General features: G+C 37.0%; 1 protein-coding gene across 1 annotated transcript; it reads left to right on the top strand.

Moving 5' to 3' along the window:
- The first annotated feature begins 497 nt into the window (after positions 1 to 497).
- On the top strand, positions 498 to 20,596 carry LOC103130307 (anoctamin-1-like). Its single transcript, XM_007541660.2, has 8 exons — positions 498 to 1,055; positions 7,627 to 7,956; positions 9,561 to 9,659; positions 13,156 to 13,307; positions 17,947 to 18,001; positions 18,263 to 18,311; positions 20,044 to 20,099; positions 20,510 to 20,596. The coding sequence occupies exons 1-8, from the start codon at positions 960 to 962 to the stop codon at positions 20,579 to 20,581; spliced, it is 909 nt and encodes a 302-aa protein (XP_007541722.2). The 5' UTR covers positions 498 to 959; the 3' UTR covers positions 20,582 to 20,596.
- Positions 20,597 to 21,239: the final 643 nt, after the last annotated feature.

Genomic DNA, 21,239 nt, shown 5'->3' with positions numbered 1-21,239 from the left:
ATATTACAAAAAATATTTGTAATATCAAACATCAAGCTCTAGAGGGATATATTTTTACTTTTGTATCATGTCTGCCCCCTTTGTGAAAATTCAACGGTGCAGTGCAATTCCCTCCTCAGAATGAACTACAGTCTGAGTTTGCAGAAACTGGAGTTTGTATGTTCTGCAGGAATTAATTGGTAAGCAAATCCCCTTATTTGGTGTTATAAAATTGAGACTAAAATGCCAAGTAGAAAAAAAATTACATTAAAAAAAGTAGACAACAACAACAACAAAAAAACAACAACAAAACAAGTCTTATCTCGATCCATAAACTCAAACCCAAACACCTACAGAGCAAAACATCGTGAGTCACATATGACCTGATATAAGATCAATAAAAATAGAAACATTAGCTTGAAATACATTTTAGGGTAGTAGTTCTTTAATAACATATAAATTTGTACCTTTGGGTTTTTAGAGTCAAATATTTCTTTAGGATTATTGGAGTTTCTTTTCAAAGTAGTTCACTCTTCTCACATCCCATTTGATCTTGCCTGTCATTGGTAGACAGCCAGACAGTGAGAGAAGTGGGCTTTGTCTTGAGGTGCTCAATCCTTTAATTATTACAACTGAGGAAATGCAGAGAAAGTGAGGGAGGGAACTTTCTGTTCAGAGGTTTATCGTTGTCTAAGTTTAGATCTTGGCTCACAGACGGTGTCTCAAGTAACAAGGCTAGAGACTCACTACAGCGACTCCACATTCCAGATGGAAACACAGCCACACGGAGAGCTAAACGGAGACAAGCACGGAAAAATTGCGAGTCAGAAAAAGGGAGAGGCAGCATAAGGTTTATTCATGCACTGTCCTGTAATTGGATATTTCACACAGAAGACACACATTAACTTGCCGAGCACAACATAGGATATTTGCTCTGAGACTTCTTCCTGGTGGGTTTATGTCTCTGTTCTGCCTAAACTATGACAGAGGAAGCAATCTCAGAACCTCAGCAGTCTTCAGCCTCTGGGTCCGCTCAACATTTTCTACGAGATGTCATCTTTCATGGCAAGTTTAGGGTGAGTATCACCTTAAGTAGTAAGAACATGCAAAAGACAAAATAAATTGCTGTGACAGTACGTTAACAGGTTGATATTTTGTTTTTGTTATTTTACTTATTTGATTTAAAATGTCTTACAAATATAAATATGGCCAAAAAATATTCACGATGAATTTCCAGATGATGAGAGACATTCGTCCTTTGAAGTATCTTGACTTATTTATTTACTTTGGATTTATTTGTTATAGGTACTGATTCCTAGTCAACTTTCAATATTTCATAGACGTTTCAAATACCTGCAGCCAACACACCGTTCTTGACAGTCCATACAAAACCCCCCAAAAAACTGGATTACCGCTGCAGCTACAAGAGTCAGAGAGATCTGCTAGTAGGAGGACATACGGTCCTTTAGCATTTAAAAACATGAACCACAAAGCTCATGCTGTTTCTAAAATGGGTTGTTTTGGACTAAATATAAAAATGTGACTATTTTTGGCCATCTGTGATTTCCTAAAGAGTCACCAAAGGAGTTCCGACAGACTACTGTATCTGACTGAGATGATAACAGTTTTGGTTTTCTTAGTAAGTCCATAGAGTTTAAAAATGACCTTTTGGGCATCCCTTATGTAGCAGGTCAAATAAACGGAGTATTGAGAGTATCCACTAGATGACAGTAAAGTCTGGACGATTGGATGAAGTTGGTTTAAGAGTTTCTGATGTTTGCATTTCCTCTGTGTGCTCCGGTTTCCTCCCACTGTATGGAAACCTGTAAGGTGATGGTTTAGTTAGTTCAAACTGACTTTACACGTAAGTGTAGGAATGCAGGGTGTCCCATACAGTGCCTTGAAAACGTTTTCATGTCCCTTGACTTTTTTCCATTTTGTTGTGCAAAAAAATAATCTATTGTTTTTAAATATTTTTACAATTAAACATTACAGTTGCAGCTTTGGAGGTATTGAATCCTGAAACTATTTGCCCCCATTTTCCTTTGCAAAACATCACAGGTCTCATCAGAGTGTCTGTGAACAGTACATTTTACCACATGTCCTAAAGTTAGGGCTGGACTTTGACTGGACATTCTAACCCATTAATATGCATTGATCCACATCACCTTTTTGGCTGTTTATAGTTGTTGTTTTGATGGACAGTGAACCAGTTACAGATCCTTTCTATAAAATACTTTAATGTTTGTGACTGGAAATGTGACAAGATGTAAAAAGGTTCAATAGATGTGAAAACTTTGAAAACACACTATATATGTCTTTGATTTGGACTAACGCTCTCAGCTGGTTGTTCCTCATTTATTGCCTGCAATTCACTGCTGAGACAGGCTCTGGTTTCCCACCGTGATGCAGGGGCAACGTTGGGCCAAAAGTGTGTGAAATGTGTTCATCTATCACAAACACATTTCAAAGCAAACCTCACTAGAGAGTCCAAATGATTTTCTCAACCTTCAGTTAAACATGTTACATGTATGTTAAAGGTGGTCTGTTTTATTCATTACAATTTCTATTTGCCTATATGGTTACAATATAGGCAAATAGAAATATACTCTTTATTTTCAAAATTTTGAAAGCTGAAATGATGTGATGATTTTAGGTGTGAGAATAAAATCATCACACATCTTGCTCTTTTATTGAGCAAGATGTGTGATGAATTTACTGTTATATGACTGATCACTTTCACAAAACATCCGTCATAAACCAGTAATGAGGAGTCGCCTCTGAGGTCCCTCTGGCCTTCAAAAATAACAAGTGGATACATTAAACAGAACAGGTTGCTAAACCATCACAGGCAACACAGAACAAACAACCACACACATGCACACACTTACCTCAGTGTATTTAGAGCACAGGTGTCAAACTCCAGTCCTGGAGGGCCACTGTCCTGCAACCTTTAGATGATCCTCTGCTGCACCACCTTAATAGAAGAATTAGGTCATTAGCAAGGCTCTGGAGAAGTTATCTACCCAAGAAGGAAGTAATTAAGCCATTTCATTCCAGTGTTTTGTACCTGTGGCACATCTAAAAACTGCAGGACAGCGGCCCTTGAGGACTGGAGTTTGAGACTCCTGATTTAGAGAGACCAGTTAACCTAATGGCCATGTTTCTGGAAGCTGGAGGACCCAGAGAGAACCAACAATGAACATGGAGAACATGCAAATTCCATGCAGATTTAAACCTGGGATCATCTTGCTATGAGGCAACAGAATTAACCAATGGGTGGCTTCGTTCAAACACACATACACACACGCACGCACGCACATACACACGTACACATACACACACTCACACACACACACAACAGCCACCTTAGCTGCTAAAACTGGCGAATAAGAACTTGAAATTTGTTTTTAATTCTAGAATACTTGTTCTACATTGCAAGGATAAAAGTAAATAATGACAAAAGAAAAAATGGTTACACTTCTGTCCAAGCGACACAGCTGAAGCACATAATAGAGAAATTGCCATAGAAAACTTCCAAACCTCCTTATTGATGTCGAGGCTATTACTAGATAAATTTGTGTATAATCCAGGGTTTCCCCCAGAAAACTTGCGGTCGGGGCACCGAGGCAGTCCACTGGCAGCCCACCGTGTTTTGTATTAAAGATGTTATGCAGACAAGAAAAGTAAAAATATTACTAAGTAATAATATGTTACGGGAAGACATCACCAGTGAAACACTATTTGAATCCACAACTAGTCTTAAAAACAACTAATCAAAAAATATACATTTAAAAATAATATCAGTTATTTGCACTTTTGCTTAATCCAAATTAAGTCAGTGGCTCCATCAGACCCCCCAGGGCTTCAGGGCCCCATAAATGCTAATATTTTAACACAGACCACAGATACATAAATATAACATTTGTTTATTGAGATGATCAATGCTGCTAAATTTGACTTAATGGTTTCAGCATACAAAAATTACTATTTAAATTGGTTAACATTTAAATTTAAGATTTTAAGGAGCTGGCAAGTTTACTTTGTAAAAGTTCAAAGAACAATATTACAATATTCATAGTTAGATTGGTTTGTTACCACAGCTGTGAGTTTAATCTTTAAGTTTGAGCTCTACAAATTAGTAAACTGCAATTATAATTTATTGCTTTTTAGGTTGGCTAATTAAACTACTCCCCCTCTCCCAGATTTCACTAAATCTAACAAAGGTCTTAAAGGTGCTGATGTTTTTAGCAGCAAGAGGGGCCCATAAGTCAAATTCTGCTCCAGGCCTCATACAGCCTTGGACCGGCCCAAGGCGCAACAAACAGGAAATTTAATTCAATGGTGCTAATGTTGCTTTAGCAGCTCTTCCATTAGGTGTCTGTTGAGTTTTTAATAAGAATCACAGAAACTATTTTGGTTGCTCAAGTTTGAGGGACGAGTTTCTCAGATCTCTGTGCGGCCGCGCGGATTAACTCTGGCTATGCGGACAAAGCATTTGATATGGTTTTATGCACCGTTTAACTGGAAAATAATAATAATAATAATAATAATAATAATAATAATAATAATAATAATAATAATAATAATAAGACCAGCGTGATGCGTGACTACGAGGCGAGCGCGAAAGCTCCTCACCGGGCTGAACCTGTATGATGAGGTTAGCGCTGATTCGTTAACCGCTAACGTTCCGGTGTTCATAGACATAAAATTTACAGGGAAGACAGACACAGAGCCACAAGTTGGGCAGCGTGTTGGGATGTAAAGCCGTACATGATTCTGTCCTCAAAGATAACGCGCAAATGGCTGCAAATAGACAGGCGACGACAAGTTATTCCTGCAGTTCATATAGAGCTGTGCAACCAGAGCTAACGCGGTTCGTTTTAAACTCTTACCTTTATATATTGTTTTCCAAAGAAAAATAACTAGCCATACTGGGTTGATGTAAATATCCATACAGGTCAGCCTGAGTCCAGTTCGAGTGAAAGGAGGCGCGCGGGATCCGCGCTGGTTAACTTAATAAGGCAGCGGCAGCGCGCGAGGCAAGGCGCAGAGGCGCCAGCTATGTGATTGGTCCGCTCTCCGGTTAAATGCATAAACTATAAACCTTATAGAAATAAATCAGCTTCGCGAGTTAAACACTCAGAACAGAGACGCTTGCAATCCGCCTTAAAGTTTTATTGCAAAATAAATAAATAAATAAATAAATAAATAAATAAATAAATAAATAAACAACAACAACAACAACAACAACAATAATAATAATAATAATAATAATAATAATAATAATAATAATAATAATAATAATAAATAAATAAAATTCCCCAATTATTAATTTTTCTAAAAATAAAAACAAGCAATGCTTAGCCTGGCGGGGGTTTTAGCATGGCGGGCTAACAGGCTTATAATACGCGGGGGTAACCCTGTTTAATCACTTGAGCTAAACATCATAGCCAGCACTATGCCTACACCAGTCACCTACTAATCTAGGGCTTCAGCTTTGAAACTAAAAAGGGCTCAAGAAACTGTAAGCATTTTAGTTTGAATAGAATTCTAAATGAAAATAAAATTGACAATTAACATAAATGATAATTTTTTTTTCTCTAAATGTTAGATCTCAGAGTCTGAATAAATGTACCTGCCAGTTAAATGAGACTCTGGATCGAATTTTTTAGCACTTCTCAAATTTTACTGAACCAACTGGTCCCATTGTGTCTGTTTTAGCCCTTAGCCTCTTCCTTTTGGTGACTGAGATGCAGTCAAACTGTGAAAAATTGCACACAGAACATTTAAGGAGGTCTTACTGCTCCTTGCAGCAGGATGTTAGCAGCTGATACTTTCCCCCCCCAGAGATAAGGGTTTGGATGGTTGGATCTTTCCTTCAATCGCTATTAGATTGCTTTCTCAGGGCAATTCACAGACTTGGTGAACACTTTAGACTTATAGTTGTGCACCAAGCAGTCAGTGTTAACCAGCTGCTGTCATATGGGGGTGTGTCTGGTCTTCAGATGTAGATTTATATTTAGAAATCATAAAGTAAAAGCCAGAGGTTATGACAGCTCATAATTCACCTACTATATATGTCCTAGAATTTCTAGGAAGGGCCATGCCAGACATGATGGGTGCCTTCACTTATTTGGTACACAAATGATCTCTGACCTGTGGAAACCATCAATTTGCATCTATCTTTAATCTAATCTGTTCATAAGAAATGTCTCTTTATAATTTAGAAGATCCAAAAAACAAAAACAAAAAAAAAAAAATTAGCCAGACAGACTCAAAGCCAAACATGGGATAATTTTGAGAACCAGATTATTTGGGTGTACAGGTTGTTTCTTTTTTCTCTAGAGACATACGATAAAAACTCTTATGTCAAATTTAACACATTTCAAACTGTATTGGGGTTCTGAATACTTCTTTGATTGACCGAGTACATTTAAGGTACAGATAAAACAGCATTATTCTCATGTCAGCCGCTACTATAGCAGTTTCTATAAAACTCAAAGCTTTATGCAAAGACTATTTTTAGTACATGTTACCAGTTTATGTTTACTCCTTAGTAAGTTATGGTAAAACTCACAGGGTTTTACCATGACTGGTAAAGCGTTCCGCTGCACAATTACATTATTTTGTAAAGATATGCAGTAATGAACATATGTAGCATCCTGCCTGGATTGACTAAGACTTCTTGTCATTTTGCTCTATTCATGGTAGCAACCAGAAGCTGGTGTGTTTTCTTTGAAGCTACATTCGTCCTTTTCTCTGATGCTTTCTTTGAAGGAGCCAGAGTCACATCCAGTATATGCTTAACTCCATACATGAATGTTGTATCATTAATTTTTATGTTTTCATAATTGTTTTAGCAAAATATCCTGAGAAAGGTAAAATGCCCATGTCACTGATACACACAGCAGCCAAAGCTCATCTAGATACATCCAGTAACTAAGACATGTGGCTGAGAAAACACATTAAATAATCGTTTAATAAAAACAGATTTTTTTGCAATTACGGTCCATTACAGGATTTTCTCTTGATAAGTTGCCTGTCTTCTGCAGGTAAAGTACTGACTTGTTAGAACTATGTCACCAAACTCCTCTTCAAATCCACTCAGGTCCACTGTAGCAACATTTTCCTTTGACTCTGTCCTGGTAATTCCTGAGAGAATTTCACAAGGCATGAAACTGAACAAAACAATGCTGCTTTTTTAAAACATGTTTTTTGCACAAAATCTCACCAAATATTTCTGTCTAGGACAAATAATTTAGTATTCTTGAAAAAATACTAAACTAACTTGCAAGTAACTTTTCACATATGGAGCTTGTCTTAAGTAAATAATTCCTTAACATTGATGGAAAAGTAGTAGTTCCACTTGCAGACTATTTTACTTATAACATGGAAAATATGTCTTGTTATGAGTAAAATAATCTGCAAATGCAACCAGCACCTTTTCAGAAAAATTAAGGAATTATTTACTTAAAGGAAACTTATAATATTTTTTCTGAAACATTACTTGCAAGTTAGTTTGTCTGTTTAAAGTCTGTTAAAAATATTTTCACAAGAATCTAGACAAAGAATCGCTGTTTTTGCAGTGTGGAATCTGGCTTCTCCATCTTCTCTATCGTTGTGTTTTGTGTTTGCTGATTTCAGGCTCTCAGTCCAGAGGAAAGCACCAGTTGCTATCATGGACTTTTCTTCCAGGATGGTCAGCGGCGTGTCGACTACATTCTCACTTACCCTGTGAGGAAGTCAGGTGGAGGGCGCTCCAGTCGACAGTCAGACCACAGTCTCACAGAGAACTTTGCTTCCCGCACTGTAGGACAAAGCAAGCAGGTCCAAGGTGCATCCACAGTGGCTGATGTGGAAATGGGATGTCTGGGAGAAACTCTTAACAGCCAGGAGGATCACAAAACATTCAGGAGGGAGGAGTTTGAGAAAAATCTGAAAGAAATGGGACTAGAGCTGGAAAAAGATGAGGAAGTGAGTTTACATTTTTACTTTTGTCATCTGCTTTTAAAAGTGTTTTGTGCTCTGATCTCTGTAGATGCTTCATTTTACACTGGTAAAACAGTCAATACAGCTTATTAAAAAAAGTACGGAAAAATCCCCACTGAGGAATAAGCTTCATTTTAATGATGAAACTGCACCTATACATTATTTATACAAGACCCGCACAATAGGCTTACAGCAAACCAAACTGCTCTAAAAGAGGTCAAAGCTCAGATAAAATGAGAAAAACTCATAAGGGCAAAGGTCAGTGGATCATGCAGAAATGCCAGAAACTGTAAACGTTTCACTTTGAAACATCATTTCCACCAGAACCACAACAGTTCTATGCAACAGTGTCTGAAAGCTGCAGATTATCTGCTCATGTCTTTTCTCCAAAAATGTGAATAAAAAAATAAATAACATTTTTGCGGGAGGTTCCACACGTTTAATTGGTGTGCATAAACACTTGAGGGAACTTGAGGGGAATTAACAACAATGGTTTAAAAGAGGTGATAACATTCTTTTAAATCTATGCTATTACATGCCATCAAAACACTGACCCTTTAAAAACCAAAGCCAATGTTTGTATGATCTCTAAATAAATTTCAAATTTATTTATGAAGTTTCCAAGAATAAAAAAGTAATGAAATGCTTAAATCAAAAATGGCATAATCTAGTCATGAACTTCAAAAAATGAAATAACACATGGCTGAAATCTCATATTGTTGTTTTTTTATCTACAGTATTTTTTTAATCCAGAGGGGTTCTGTAAACATTTATCAGTGACATAAATATGAGAATAGATCCTGCTGCAGGCAGTAGGATGGTGTTGGTGTCGGGGTCAGGAGGTCATTGGCAGAGAACTGTAGGCAGATGGCAGCAGCTAAAGACCCCAGAGGCGTGGTGGTGCAGGAGCTTGATGTCCAGTGGTTAACTGTGGAAGCTGTGCCAATGATCAGCATACTGACATTGGCAGCCAAGGCACCTTGTAGGCTGTTGGCAAATGCAGAGAAATCCAACAAGCTGGCAAAAAAGGAATCAAAGTCTGAAGGGCAGTGGAGCAGCAGAAGAGCCTTGGAGACTGTAGGCCTAGAGACACAGGAGGTCGTCAATCTAAGACTGGAAGCTGATAACAATGGCTGACGAACACAGGAAGCCAGTGGTGCAGGAGCTGAGTCTCTGAAGTCTGGTCTGGGCAGAAGAGGGAGGCCGAAGACCCAACTAGAGGCTGAGGCCCATGGTGGAGCTCAGAATCAGACACTTTAGACGGATGCTGGTTGTTCTCAACCCCCTCAAAGAACCCGAACTCATGAAATGTTCAAAACAGAAACAAGTGAAATCCAAGGTACAAAGAGATGTTTGCAGTGATCTTCCTGTTATAGAGGAATGTATTTCTGAGTATCATCTGCATGACAACGACAAGTAATCTTATGCTTTCTGATATGAGTCAAGTGGCAAGAGACAAGAAGAATAGGATCATAATTTCCTATGGAGAAAATTAAGACAAAGTCATTTTAAAATAAGGTTTTTAATAATTCAAAATTTCTGCTGAGTATAGAATATGAAATTCAACCAAATTTCTTTATATGTGGCAGGCCATGATTCCTGGTTTGGGCTTTGTAAAGATTCATGCACCCTGGAACGTTCTCTGTCGAGAGGCTGAATTAATGAAGCTAAAGATGCCCACAAGGAAGGTAAGTTCAGCTGATTCCTGCAGTGATCGATCTACAGTGGTTAATGGGAATGCTGTAGTATGTTTCTGCTGACAGTTTTGGTCGCCAAATCTCAGGTTTTCAAAAACCATGCCACAAGTGTCTATAATATGTGCTGATGTGCAAAGCAAAACCCCCAATTTTTTTTGTAATCAGTAGTGTCAAACTGGCACCGCATCTCAAGTAAACAACTTTATCTTTGTAATTAAAAGTTGTAGTAAGTACATAATTTAAAAACAACAAAAGGCAAAAACAGAAGAAATCAATTCAGAGCACTTTGTTTCATAAAGCCAGAATGTTCAGCTGTTCAATAATATTTTTTGAGCATATAATTATATTGTTTTATTTAAACTAAAAAGATTGAACACTTTTGAGAGTATTGATTTCATATTTCTTGTCAGGTTATTTTAAAAAGAGTCTTTGTTTCATGTGCCTTGCGATGACACTTGTTGTGAATTGATGTTTTATATAAACAGAAGTGAATGGAATGAAGTTGAATTGAAGATGCCTTTTAGTGTGAATGTGGTGGAGCTTAGAGAGGGGTTCAGTCCACACATATAAGCCCTGAACAACATCCCAGGAGAAAACTAATTTCAGGAACTGATGGGGTGTTGATAGTAACATCTCGTTCTGCCAAACTGTCCTAAGCTTTGCTGTCAAATCCTAAGTGCCTCTTGTCCAAACTCAACCCCTTATCGAAATGAGACGCTTTGTTCAGCTGCCTCTGGCCAGTACCATCCTTGTGGACCATTAGAAAAGTGCTTAGAGGGAAAAGTGGTGTGTGTTTGTCTGCATCATCTCTCATTACATTTGTGTCTATCTGCAGGGCAGCATATGGCTCTTTGACTTCTTGACAGCTGATGTTATTACATCCATATCTCTATCTTTTAGAGTTGAAAGAACATTAACTTCCTCTCCTCACTGTGGCCATTGGAGCTGACAGAATAATGCTGCAACATGTTTTCAAAGCATCCCTAAACAGCAATATGCATCTCCATTGAGGAGCAGAAACACAGCATCTAGCACTATGCGATTCTTAGTCCACCCAGCCAATAAACAGTTCCTCCTGCTTCCCTTAGAAAGAAGCCTGTAACACACACGATTGGATCAATGAGGCTCAAATACAGTTTTTCCCAAGAGAATGTGAAGTTCTACCAGATACTGACTTTCTTTTTCATTTTTACTGATTTTCTAATTTGCTGACAGGTATAAAACAATGATCAACTTCTTGTCTGCTGAAAACCTGCAGAATAAACATCACCCTCCAAATGACTCCAGTAATACTTTCACAGGGTAGAACTTGTGAAAGTATCAGGAACAACCTCCAACCTATATGACCAAAATCCATCTCAAGGTTTTCTCCCATTTATTCCAGTTTAGTCACCATGATAAAAATGTCCAAATCATAAGCACATCAGTTTTCCCATTGTATGCATTGTCAGCCAGGCACACCTGTGATTTCATTGGTGTGCCTTGCTGGCAATATGACTGCATATTATCACATGGTGACATGTGATAATATGCTGCCATATTATTGCAAAACAACTGAAACATTGTCACATGCCCAGTGGTAAGATTACTGAATCTCATCCTACACTATGCTCATAAAGAAGTCAAGAAGAAGAACCATAAAGAAGAACCAGGTACAGTACGGACAATTCTACAATAAAACTGGAGTATGAGTTTCACAAAAATATGTTTCTAACATATTTGCTAAAACTTTCACTATGTCGGAACAGCATGGAAGGAGACAGCTGATCTGGGAGAAGCAGATCTTTTCTCAGATTACCTGTCTTATAATGCCATGACAGTACTAATTTTAGCAAATATGTTAAAAAAACTTTTTTCAGGTCACATTCTGCAGCTCTAAAGAACAGAAGTTTCTGAATTATTTCTCTCAAATGTTGCAAAGCCTTGTCCCAAGTCATCAGAGCTGGACCTGTTTTGTGTAGCATTTTGTTGAACTTGATCAGTCAACTAATACGTTTTATTTGTATAACACATTTCAGCAACAAGGCAGTTCAAAGTACTTCACACAAAAATGTAAAGTCATAAAACACACCATACAGTCAATAATTGAGAAAACTAAAACATTATATAAAATAAACAAGAAATGTTTCATTTATGATGGTTCAAAAGCAACTCTAAACAGGGTTTTAGCCTTGATTTAAAGGAATTCAATGCCTCAGTTGTTTTGCAATTTTCTGGAAGTTTGTTCCAGATTTGTGGTGCATAGAAGCTGAATTCTGCTTGGTTTGGTTTGGTTCTGAGGATGCAGAACAGACCAGAACCAGAAAACCTGAGAGATGTGGACAACAGCAGATCTTTAATGTATTGTGGTTCTAAGCTGTTCAGTATTTTAAAGTCTATTCTCTCAGTGGAAGCAGAGATTATGTCTAACCAGCATATAGACAGAACTGGCTGATGTGCTCTCTCTTCCTGGTTTTAGTCAGAACACTAGCAGCAGCGTTTGGGATCAGCTGCAGCTGGAGGATTGACTTTTTTAGGCAGATCTGTAAGACACTGTAAGCCCACCTTGAAATCAATGCAACTAATGATAAACTCATGGGTGAGCTTCTCTAGATCTTGCTGAGACATTAGTCCTTTAATTCTGAAAACGTTCTTCAGGTGATCATTTACAATTAAGTATCGCTACGATAGGTCATAATCTTACATAAACTTTAATATAGCGTTTTTCTGCAGGAAGTCTGTTATGTGGATTTAGTTTTCTCCCTCCTTAGAAGAAGTTGCCCTTCAAGGATGAGATGATGAGACTTTTTTTCAAAAGCACAAAAAAATCTTGAATTCAGTTATCCATTTGTTTATGCTGCAAACTACATCAATAAAATATTTACTGTGATGAAGTAGGACTTTGTTCATTCAATTAAATAATTTGTGGACTATTTGAAAATAATTGATAAACCTGTAATCTAGGTCCTTATAATCCCAAATTAACAAACTCTGCACATCCTGACAGTCCTGGTGTAGGCTACTGATGTGCTTTGCCCCAGAAACTTTTTTCTTACCCAGAAATAATATTTGAGATTGCAGAAACAAAACTAGTAAACATGCTGGATGTTTTTTATGTGTTCAATTGGGAACAGCCAAGTATAGGACTAAGTTAGAAAACATAATTTACCAGAACTTTCACCCTTTTTAAGAAAAGAAGATTCCTTAATAATAAAATCAGAATCACAATTTTGCTATTGTCATTGTGCAACAAAACACAAGGAAATTCAAAGTTAAAATGAGACTGAACAAAGTAATTCATGAGGTGTCTGTAGCTGTTTAAGTTTAATTTTGGCAAATATTTACTGACACAGATTTCTGTCATCTAAAAGAATGAAAATTAAGCCAGATGTTATATGATGACAAACAGGGACTGTCTGGGTTTATTAGATTGATATGGTAAGTATTTGTACTTGGGAAACACTGTTTTGCTAACACTGACAGGTGTATGGTTTGTCTGGCTTTCTAGGTCTATGAGGTCAAACAATCAAGCAATGTCATGAAGAAAATCAGCTCCATGGTCAATAAAGTGCTGGAGCCATTGCACCCTAATGTTGAGGAACATCATTCCAAGAACATCAAGCACCTGTCACACTCGTTCTCCAGGGAAAAGCAACACCTGTAAGCCCACCTTGATACCTAGTTCTCTAAGAGAGGGTTATTCTTCAGTGAAAACTCATGGTGATTGTCAGAGGGGAGTTGGAAACTGGACAGACAGGTAGGTGGCAGTTGATGATGAAGGAAGGACAGAGACGACGGTGGAGTGACTAATGGTCAGTGAGCGATCAATTGAACTGAGGTCTAGATGTTGATGTCCAGCAGTTGGTTTGAAAACCAACATGGATTCAGACAGGCAGGCACAGAGAGAGCATGAGGTACAATGAGGTAGGTTGACTAGAAACATAAAATAATAGAGCTCAGAGCTCAGACGTTTTTGTGTCTTGGCTCTGTTAAAAAGACTGAGCATCAGGCAAACCATTGGCAGATTACCAACAGGTCTGGCATCTCCAACAAGGGTCAGCTGTGGAAGGAGATCAGAAACCACAGGGGCACACACACAAGCCAGGATCCTGACAAACAGATGGTTGTGCCAACACTGTAAAAAAAATCTGTAAATTTTATGGTAGAAAAATGGGGAAATACCTACAGTTACAGGCTGCAACATCCAGAGCATTATATTACTGTATTACCAAAGCATAAATGTTACATAGTTTTTACAGGTACGAAATATAGAAAACATAGAAATTTATTGTGAATATCTTAGAAATTGTAAAAATTCATAATAAAAAAGGGGGTTCTGTGGTGGCGCCAGGGTTAAGCACAACCCACATTGAGGCCTTAGTCTTTGAGGCTGTCACAGGTTCAATTCCTGGCCTGGTGACCTTTGCTGCATGTCTTCCCCTTCTCTCATTACCCACTTTCCTGTCAATTAATTATGAAATAAAGGCCACTAGAGCCAAAAAAAAAAAATCATAGTAAAATAAAGGGTACTAATTGGCCAAAATTTTGCTGATATTTATATCTATGATATAAAACCATAAACCAGATTGCAAAAGTCATTTTTTACAGAGACTAGAACACTGGTATAATGTTTTAGTTTCTTTTAAATAATCAACTTAATTCATAATGTCCTTTGAAACCTCAAAGGCAGACCAGGAGTCACACTGTCAATACATCCAGCCGACGCCACTATCATTTATGAGAATATTTTGTTAAATGATGCATTTGAGATTATATGCCATGTTATGCCAACCATACATTTGTCATACATGGAGATAGCTGCATGTTAGGCCCTGCTGCTTGCAATGTGTTGAAGCCAAAGAGGAAGTAGGCTTAGGGCAACGAGGCATGTACAGCTTTTCATTATGTCATTATGTTAAACAGCAGGGTTTACATTTAATGCAGTTACTGTTATTTGTCATGCAAACACAGTTCTCCAGGTTCTACTTCTGCTTGATCCTGCAGCATCACCATCAAGTCTGCTGTTGCTCATTATTTTTAACTCTGCAATACTTGATACAATACAATAGTTGAGCAGTTGAGCCACTGCTCAACTGGAGTTGAGCAGTGGTTCTGGGCTTCCTGAACTCACCACAGTATTCTCAGTTCAAGTGCACAAGTACTAGCTAAATGTGCTAACTAGCAGGCACTAGCTAATGGTTGAGCTGAATGGAGACAGTAGAAACCTAATTTCAAAGACTGTATTTCTGCACATTCAGGAGGAGAAGGACAACACATTTCTGCATCCCAGGTAAGCACCTTTCACAGTTCTAACTGAAGTTAGCTAACTTTAGGCAACTGATAAAGAAATGTTTCCCTGTAATTTCTGTGAACCATACTATTTCCTAACAGCATTGCAGCTGTTAGGAAAGAGACATTTTTGCTATATGGAGTATTTAATGCTAATGTTTCTCAAATGCAACACTTTCATTAACATTTCTGAAGAAATGACTGCAAAGCCTAGGCATCATTAAAAATGAGCAGTTATTAAATGTAAATATATTTAGATGCTTCTAATAATATTTCTAGTCTACTTTAGACTGCCTTTGTTTAGTTATTGTTAATGGCAGAAACAGCTATTTCAAGTTTGGTTCATTCATTAATTTGAATGACTGAATGTGAAATTTTATACATTCAAATTAAAACTGCGGAGAACACTTTACCTTTTGTTTCAGTGCTTTAGTATTATGTGGAAGTAGATAATCCTTCATAAAATGCAGCAATACAGAGTGGGATGCAATGCAGACATGGCAGAAATGGCTCCAGGCCCCATAGAAACGTCTTTAGAAATCCTTACATTTACCTTTATTTCAGTGTTCCTGATTTCTGCAGATTTTTCCACATTTTTAGTGTTTGTATTTGAGTTTTATTTATGAAGAGCCACCTACTAGTGAGGACTAATATTTTCTAATTGAGCTCAAAGCCTAGTAGTTTAGATGCATGTAATGGATCAAGGTTTGACAGACATATTTAAGGTGATTCTTTGACTGTCTGTACTGCTGTAGGTGGTTGATTACTGCTGCTGCTAGTCTGATGGGAGGCATGGGGGAGGGGTACACTGTGGGGCGGGAGCTCGGCTGCGGACCGCAGGTCCAAGACAGAACTTTGTGTAAATGGGCAGTGCATTGCATGAGGAAGCATTTAGGCACCACTGCATGGTTGCAATGGAGATTTGAGGATGTTTCAAATATGTTTTGATGAGGGAATGACACATCATGAACGTGGAATTATAACACAATATAAATCTCAAACCAAAGCAATTGATGGTGATATACAGTACTCACCAAATAAGGGCTGTTTTTAAATAATCAGCTCTTTGTTTTTGAATTTTTTTGGTATTTTTTTCTGTTGTTGTTGGACAGTGGTATTAGACCATACTCTTTCTGCATTGAGTTTGTCTTGTGTCATCTATCCTGAATGAGTGGAGTGGTAAAGAGAAAAATGTTTCTCCCAAAAGGGAGGATGGATGGATGAAGATAGAAACTTCCTTGAAAAAAACAGGCCTTTATCTGATGTTTATTGTTTTTTTGTCTGGTTGCAGAGATAATCATGCCAGTAAACAGGAAACAGTTTGTTTATGAACTTCTAAAGTTTCAATCAGAAATAACAACACTGCCTGTTGCAGTTCCAGTCTCCATGTATGCATGTGTGCAATTCTGAGTTTATATGATGTTCATGCAGTGCATCTTTCTAACCTTTGCTCTGTTTCTACTTTCCAACTGTAGAGAGGATCTTGTAGCAGTGACTGATTGGAAGACCATCTCCATGTAGCACACGCTCCTCATCAGAGTCTGGACTCAGTGACTTGTTACTCTTGACCAACACAGAGCAGCAGTTCCTCTGTCACACAGATTTCTTCCACCATGGATTATCACTTATGGATACATGCTGCTTTTTAAGATCTTAGTAAGGAAGAATTGTTGAGATGTAGACAGGAGACTGAATCAGTTCTTTTTTTAACTGAATGTTCAAATAGAAATTGTTTCTTCAAGTGGATTAATCATAATCTGTATTTTTGTTTACTTTGTACTTATAATTTTCCATATTGAAATGCTGACAAACTACATACCCTTAATGTGTTTTTTATGTGTACTGTAATTTTTATTGGAAAATTCTGACAACTACATCTGTAGGTAATTTACTGTAAAGTTGATTTTTATAATAAAATGTCATAGTGTATCACAGAATTCTGCTGTGTTTTTCACTTGTAAAACTAGTTATTTTATGGTATATATGTTGATTTTATTGTAAGTTGTCAGAAACAGTTTATTACAGTTCTGAACTGTTAAAGTGACGGTTGTCAAAATATTACACTGTAATGCAGTACGGCCGTTTTTACTAATACAACCACAGCTGCCCGTATATTACCGTATTTTACTAAATACAATATTTTATCATATTTTGCTACTTACTCATTTTACCATATATGGTAAAATCCTGACAACCACAGCTGCTGGTTTAATATTGTAGAGAGTATTTTTTTTAATTACATTCCTGCCAACTGAATGCAACTACTGCAAACTAGTGTGTCCTCATCTTGCTGTGGGTTTGCACCTGTCGGCCACCATATAAAAGGGACAGAGAAAAGTGTTTGTAGTGAGTTCCTACAAGTTATGCTTCTCTGTAGCAGAAAGCTGATTTAGTAACAGTGAAAACGTCAGTGGAAGGTTAACAGCAGGTCACACAGGTCTAACATACAGGTTTGCTTTTTAAAACAAGGATAAGGATAAAAACATTGGTAAGGTTGAAACTGCTTTATCAGCAGGGCAATGTGTGTGATACTATGCAAAGTCACAATGGCAGAGGCGTCTTTATTCAACGAGGGTTATTATGGGATGGATCCTGACATCAGAGCCACACAGGCAATAAACACAGAGCACTGTGATCCCAAGGATAAAATGCTAAAGACAAAAACAGACAGTTATGTATTATGTACAGAGCAGAGTTGGTGTTGGGGGGTTCAGGTAAGTGTTGTCTTTAAGGAATACAGCTTCTGTACATTCAATGAAAGAAGAAAACAGCACGAAATAAGTTAAACATATTAAAGTCTGACTTTAGCAGATGAGTTGTTGTCAGGTATCAGTTGTGTAGAACAAGTTTGAATATTTTTACTGCAAACTCTGCTGTTTAATTACTTATACCACAGCCTGGAGACAGTTATGCTATTTAAAAGATAAAAGTGGATATTTGTATTTGGAAATGTGTTAATTATTTGCCCCAAAGACAAATTGATATTTTTTTCACGTTTCTATGTTAACAGGTTTGACCTCTCAGACAAAGATAACTTTTTTGACAGCAAAACCAGGAGTTCCATAGTAAGTCCACAGCAACAATTCTACACTTGACTGTTCTTCAAGAAACATGTTTGTTTTACATATGAACTGTACAGTATGAAGCAGAAAGAGAGCATAAAATCATATTCTTTAATACACTTTGCAAAAATTCTGACAAAGGTTCTGGATATAATAAGTCCTTTACTGTTTTTACATTAAAGCCCTGCAATTTTTGTAATTGTATGTAACTGTGTTACTGCTTTTTATGCTCTTCTTTTGTAACTTTGTTTGACTCCATGTTAGGTATTTGAAATATTAAAAAGAACCAAATGCAAGGCTAAATACAGCATGGGTGAGTCCAAACCATTCTATTCAGCTTCACAATGCTCTTTTATCATGACCAACATTTTTTTTATGTTTTCTTTCATGCAATGATTTAATATAAACTGTTTATAAACTGTAAACTGCCCACAATCGCCCGAAGCAGTCGTGTTATTTTATGCCAGAGTTTTTTACAAACAAAAAACAAACAAAAGAAAAAATAGAGCAATCATTCACAGTATAGTGGGGTTGCAATAATCTCAATACGTCCATAGCTAAAAAGTGCAACACCATAATTTTAATTCATTCTTATAGTAAAATGGTGAAGGTTAAAAATTTCCCAGTGAATAATAACATAATAAATTGATTTAGTATTATTTCTTGAGTACCCTTGTTGACCCCTGAGACAGCAGGTCTGTATCTGCCGCATTTTCGGTTAGCATGATTTTTATTTATTCTTATAGCTTGAATAAAGAAGCTATTCCTGACTATTGGATAACCTAATAGTCAGGTTATCCAAACTGGTAAACCACAATAATGAAAAAATAGTGAAATAATACATTTATTTAATGATCACTGAACATATCAACACTCCCAAAAAAAGAGAAAAGAAACACACACAGGAAGTCTTAACAACTTTTTTAATGTAGTGAAATGACTGACTATTTCCTCACAGTATTTATTTACTATTAGTTTGTTTACCTATTAGTTTGATTTTTATTTAAATGGTTACTTATATTATTTTGGCTAATACTGTTATATATTAAATAAAGTATCATCCAAACTCAACATTGTAAATAATCAAACCATAATTGATCATTAAAGGCATAATAGGAAACTGAATAAATTTTTAACAAAATGTTCTGTACCATGTTGGTCTCAGGAGGTGATTGATGTTTGGGTCTGCAGTGTTCCTCTCCTGATCCGTTCTGTCTGAATATCACCAACACATTAAAAACGGCCTGTATTCATCCTCACAGACATACTCAGACAGAACACAACATTTAATAGCAACCCTGGTGGCAACCCTATCCTATTTTAAATTAATTTGAAATGTGACAAATCACATTTTTCTGGTTTAGTTTACTAGTAACTAGTAAACTAAACCAGTTTACTAGTTTACTATCTAATCATCATCAGACAGTATGATTACTGTCTGATCATAAAATCAAGAACTTAAAGAGAACCTGTCTGACATCTAAAGCATCTCAAAATGTTAAATATTATTAACTCATTTGAATAAACTCAAGAACAGATGACAAACAATGTCATTGCATTATCTATCAATCTAGAAAGTGTAACAAACCCATTTGTAAGGCTTTAGGAGTCCCAACAAATAGAGAGTGAGTCATTATTCACATATGGAGAAAACATGGAACAGTATATGAACTTTACAACAGAACATCAATAACTCATCCAGGAGGTCACAAAATGACCCAGAACATTTTATTTTGCCTCTATGTTACCAGGCAAAATATTTAAGAACCAGTTGTCTTTTATGAATTTGACCTAGCCAAGAGGCAGCGCAACAGGCTTCACTTCCCATAGTTAAATTCAGAGTTGATGATTCAATAATAAGGAGACTGGGCAAAAATGCCCTTCATGGCAACAGTCTAACGCTAAATGATTGCTTTTCTAAGAAAACAATGTCATTTTTAGAGAGTGATTAGGGAAAAGTGAAGGTAATAAATGTCTGGTTCTCTGTTCATGTGGTCTTGAGTATCCACCTTGACATGGCTTTCTTCTTTGTTTTTGTCTGACAGGGATCACCAGTCTCCTTGGTAGTGGGGTTTATTCAGCAGCCTATCCTCTTCATGATGTAAGCAGTGCAAATATAGAAAAGCTTTTTATTTGGATTTCAAATTATAGGCTACACAGTTATGGAAATTAGCACAAGTCCTTCAACATGGGTATTTTTTTATAGAGGACAAAGCAGAAGCGAATATTTGTCTATAGATATTTGTTTATACTGTGATCCCAAATTACAGTAGATAAACTTAAACTCTTTATTTTAGAATGACTACCAGCTTGTTAGTAATGTGTATCCCAGTTATCCTTTTCTTCTTTGAATTTGTTTTAAAAAGCTAAGCTTTTGTAATCAATAAAAGACATCAGCTGTAGCAAAGCGACTTTAGCAAAACATTTTTAATTCAACTCCTGACATCTGAGATGGTTAAGTACTGCTTTGCTGCCTTAAGTCAGTGAAATAACTGTGCCATGTTTTCTTAGGGAGCCATTGAGGAGGAGAGCGCAGAACCCAATGACAGAAAGGTAAAAATGTTACAATATCTTCATCATTAGATTACCGTAGGTTTTCAGAAGGGCATCAAATATCACGTGCTGCATAAAAACATGTCTATTGACCACTTAGCAGTGACAACCAAACATCATTTCTGCACAGCACAGTTAGAGTTAGAGAAGGCAGAGGAGTAACTAAGCATCTGACACAGAGCAAGAGAGAAGGAGACTTAGGCAGATCTGTAGAAAGAGAGAGTGAGAGGCTAATGCTCAGCCAGCTTCACCTAACAGGGCAGTATTATGTAACATTGACTTTTTTTAGCTTTACATCATGTTATGTTATTCCCTCACCAAAAACCTACATGGAATGTCGCCTTGATTCTTTCATGCATATTTGAGAAATCATTTAATCTCCGATGGCAAGCATACAGCTGGGCAAAGCGTCTGGGTGGCCCAAACGCCACTTCAAGAAGCAGCTCTTTCTGGGAGCTGCAGATTCCAGGCTTCTGAGCTTCGACTTCAAAGAGCAGCACTCTTATTTAGTCTAATTTGGCACAAAATTTTAGATAAACCAATTTACATAACAAGAAAGTATCTATCGGATGGATCAAAATAAAAAATGTGTCAACCACCTTTTCTCATAAAAACTAAAGTTTCTGAGTCTCCCACTGAATAAATGAGACTTATTTGCTCAGGAGTCTGGAGTGGTTATTTTTTCACA

The sequence above is a fragment of the Poecilia formosa genome, unplaced genomic scaffold (assembly GCF_000485575.1).
Source record: "Poecilia formosa unplaced genomic scaffold, Poecilia_formosa-5.1.2 Scaffold622, whole genome shotgun sequence".
Classification (NCBI taxonomy): domain Eukaryota; kingdom Metazoa; phylum Chordata; class Actinopteri; order Cyprinodontiformes; family Poeciliidae; genus Poecilia; species Poecilia formosa.
Note: the sequence above shows the minus strand (reverse complement) of the source record. Positions and strands in the feature narration are given on the sequence as shown.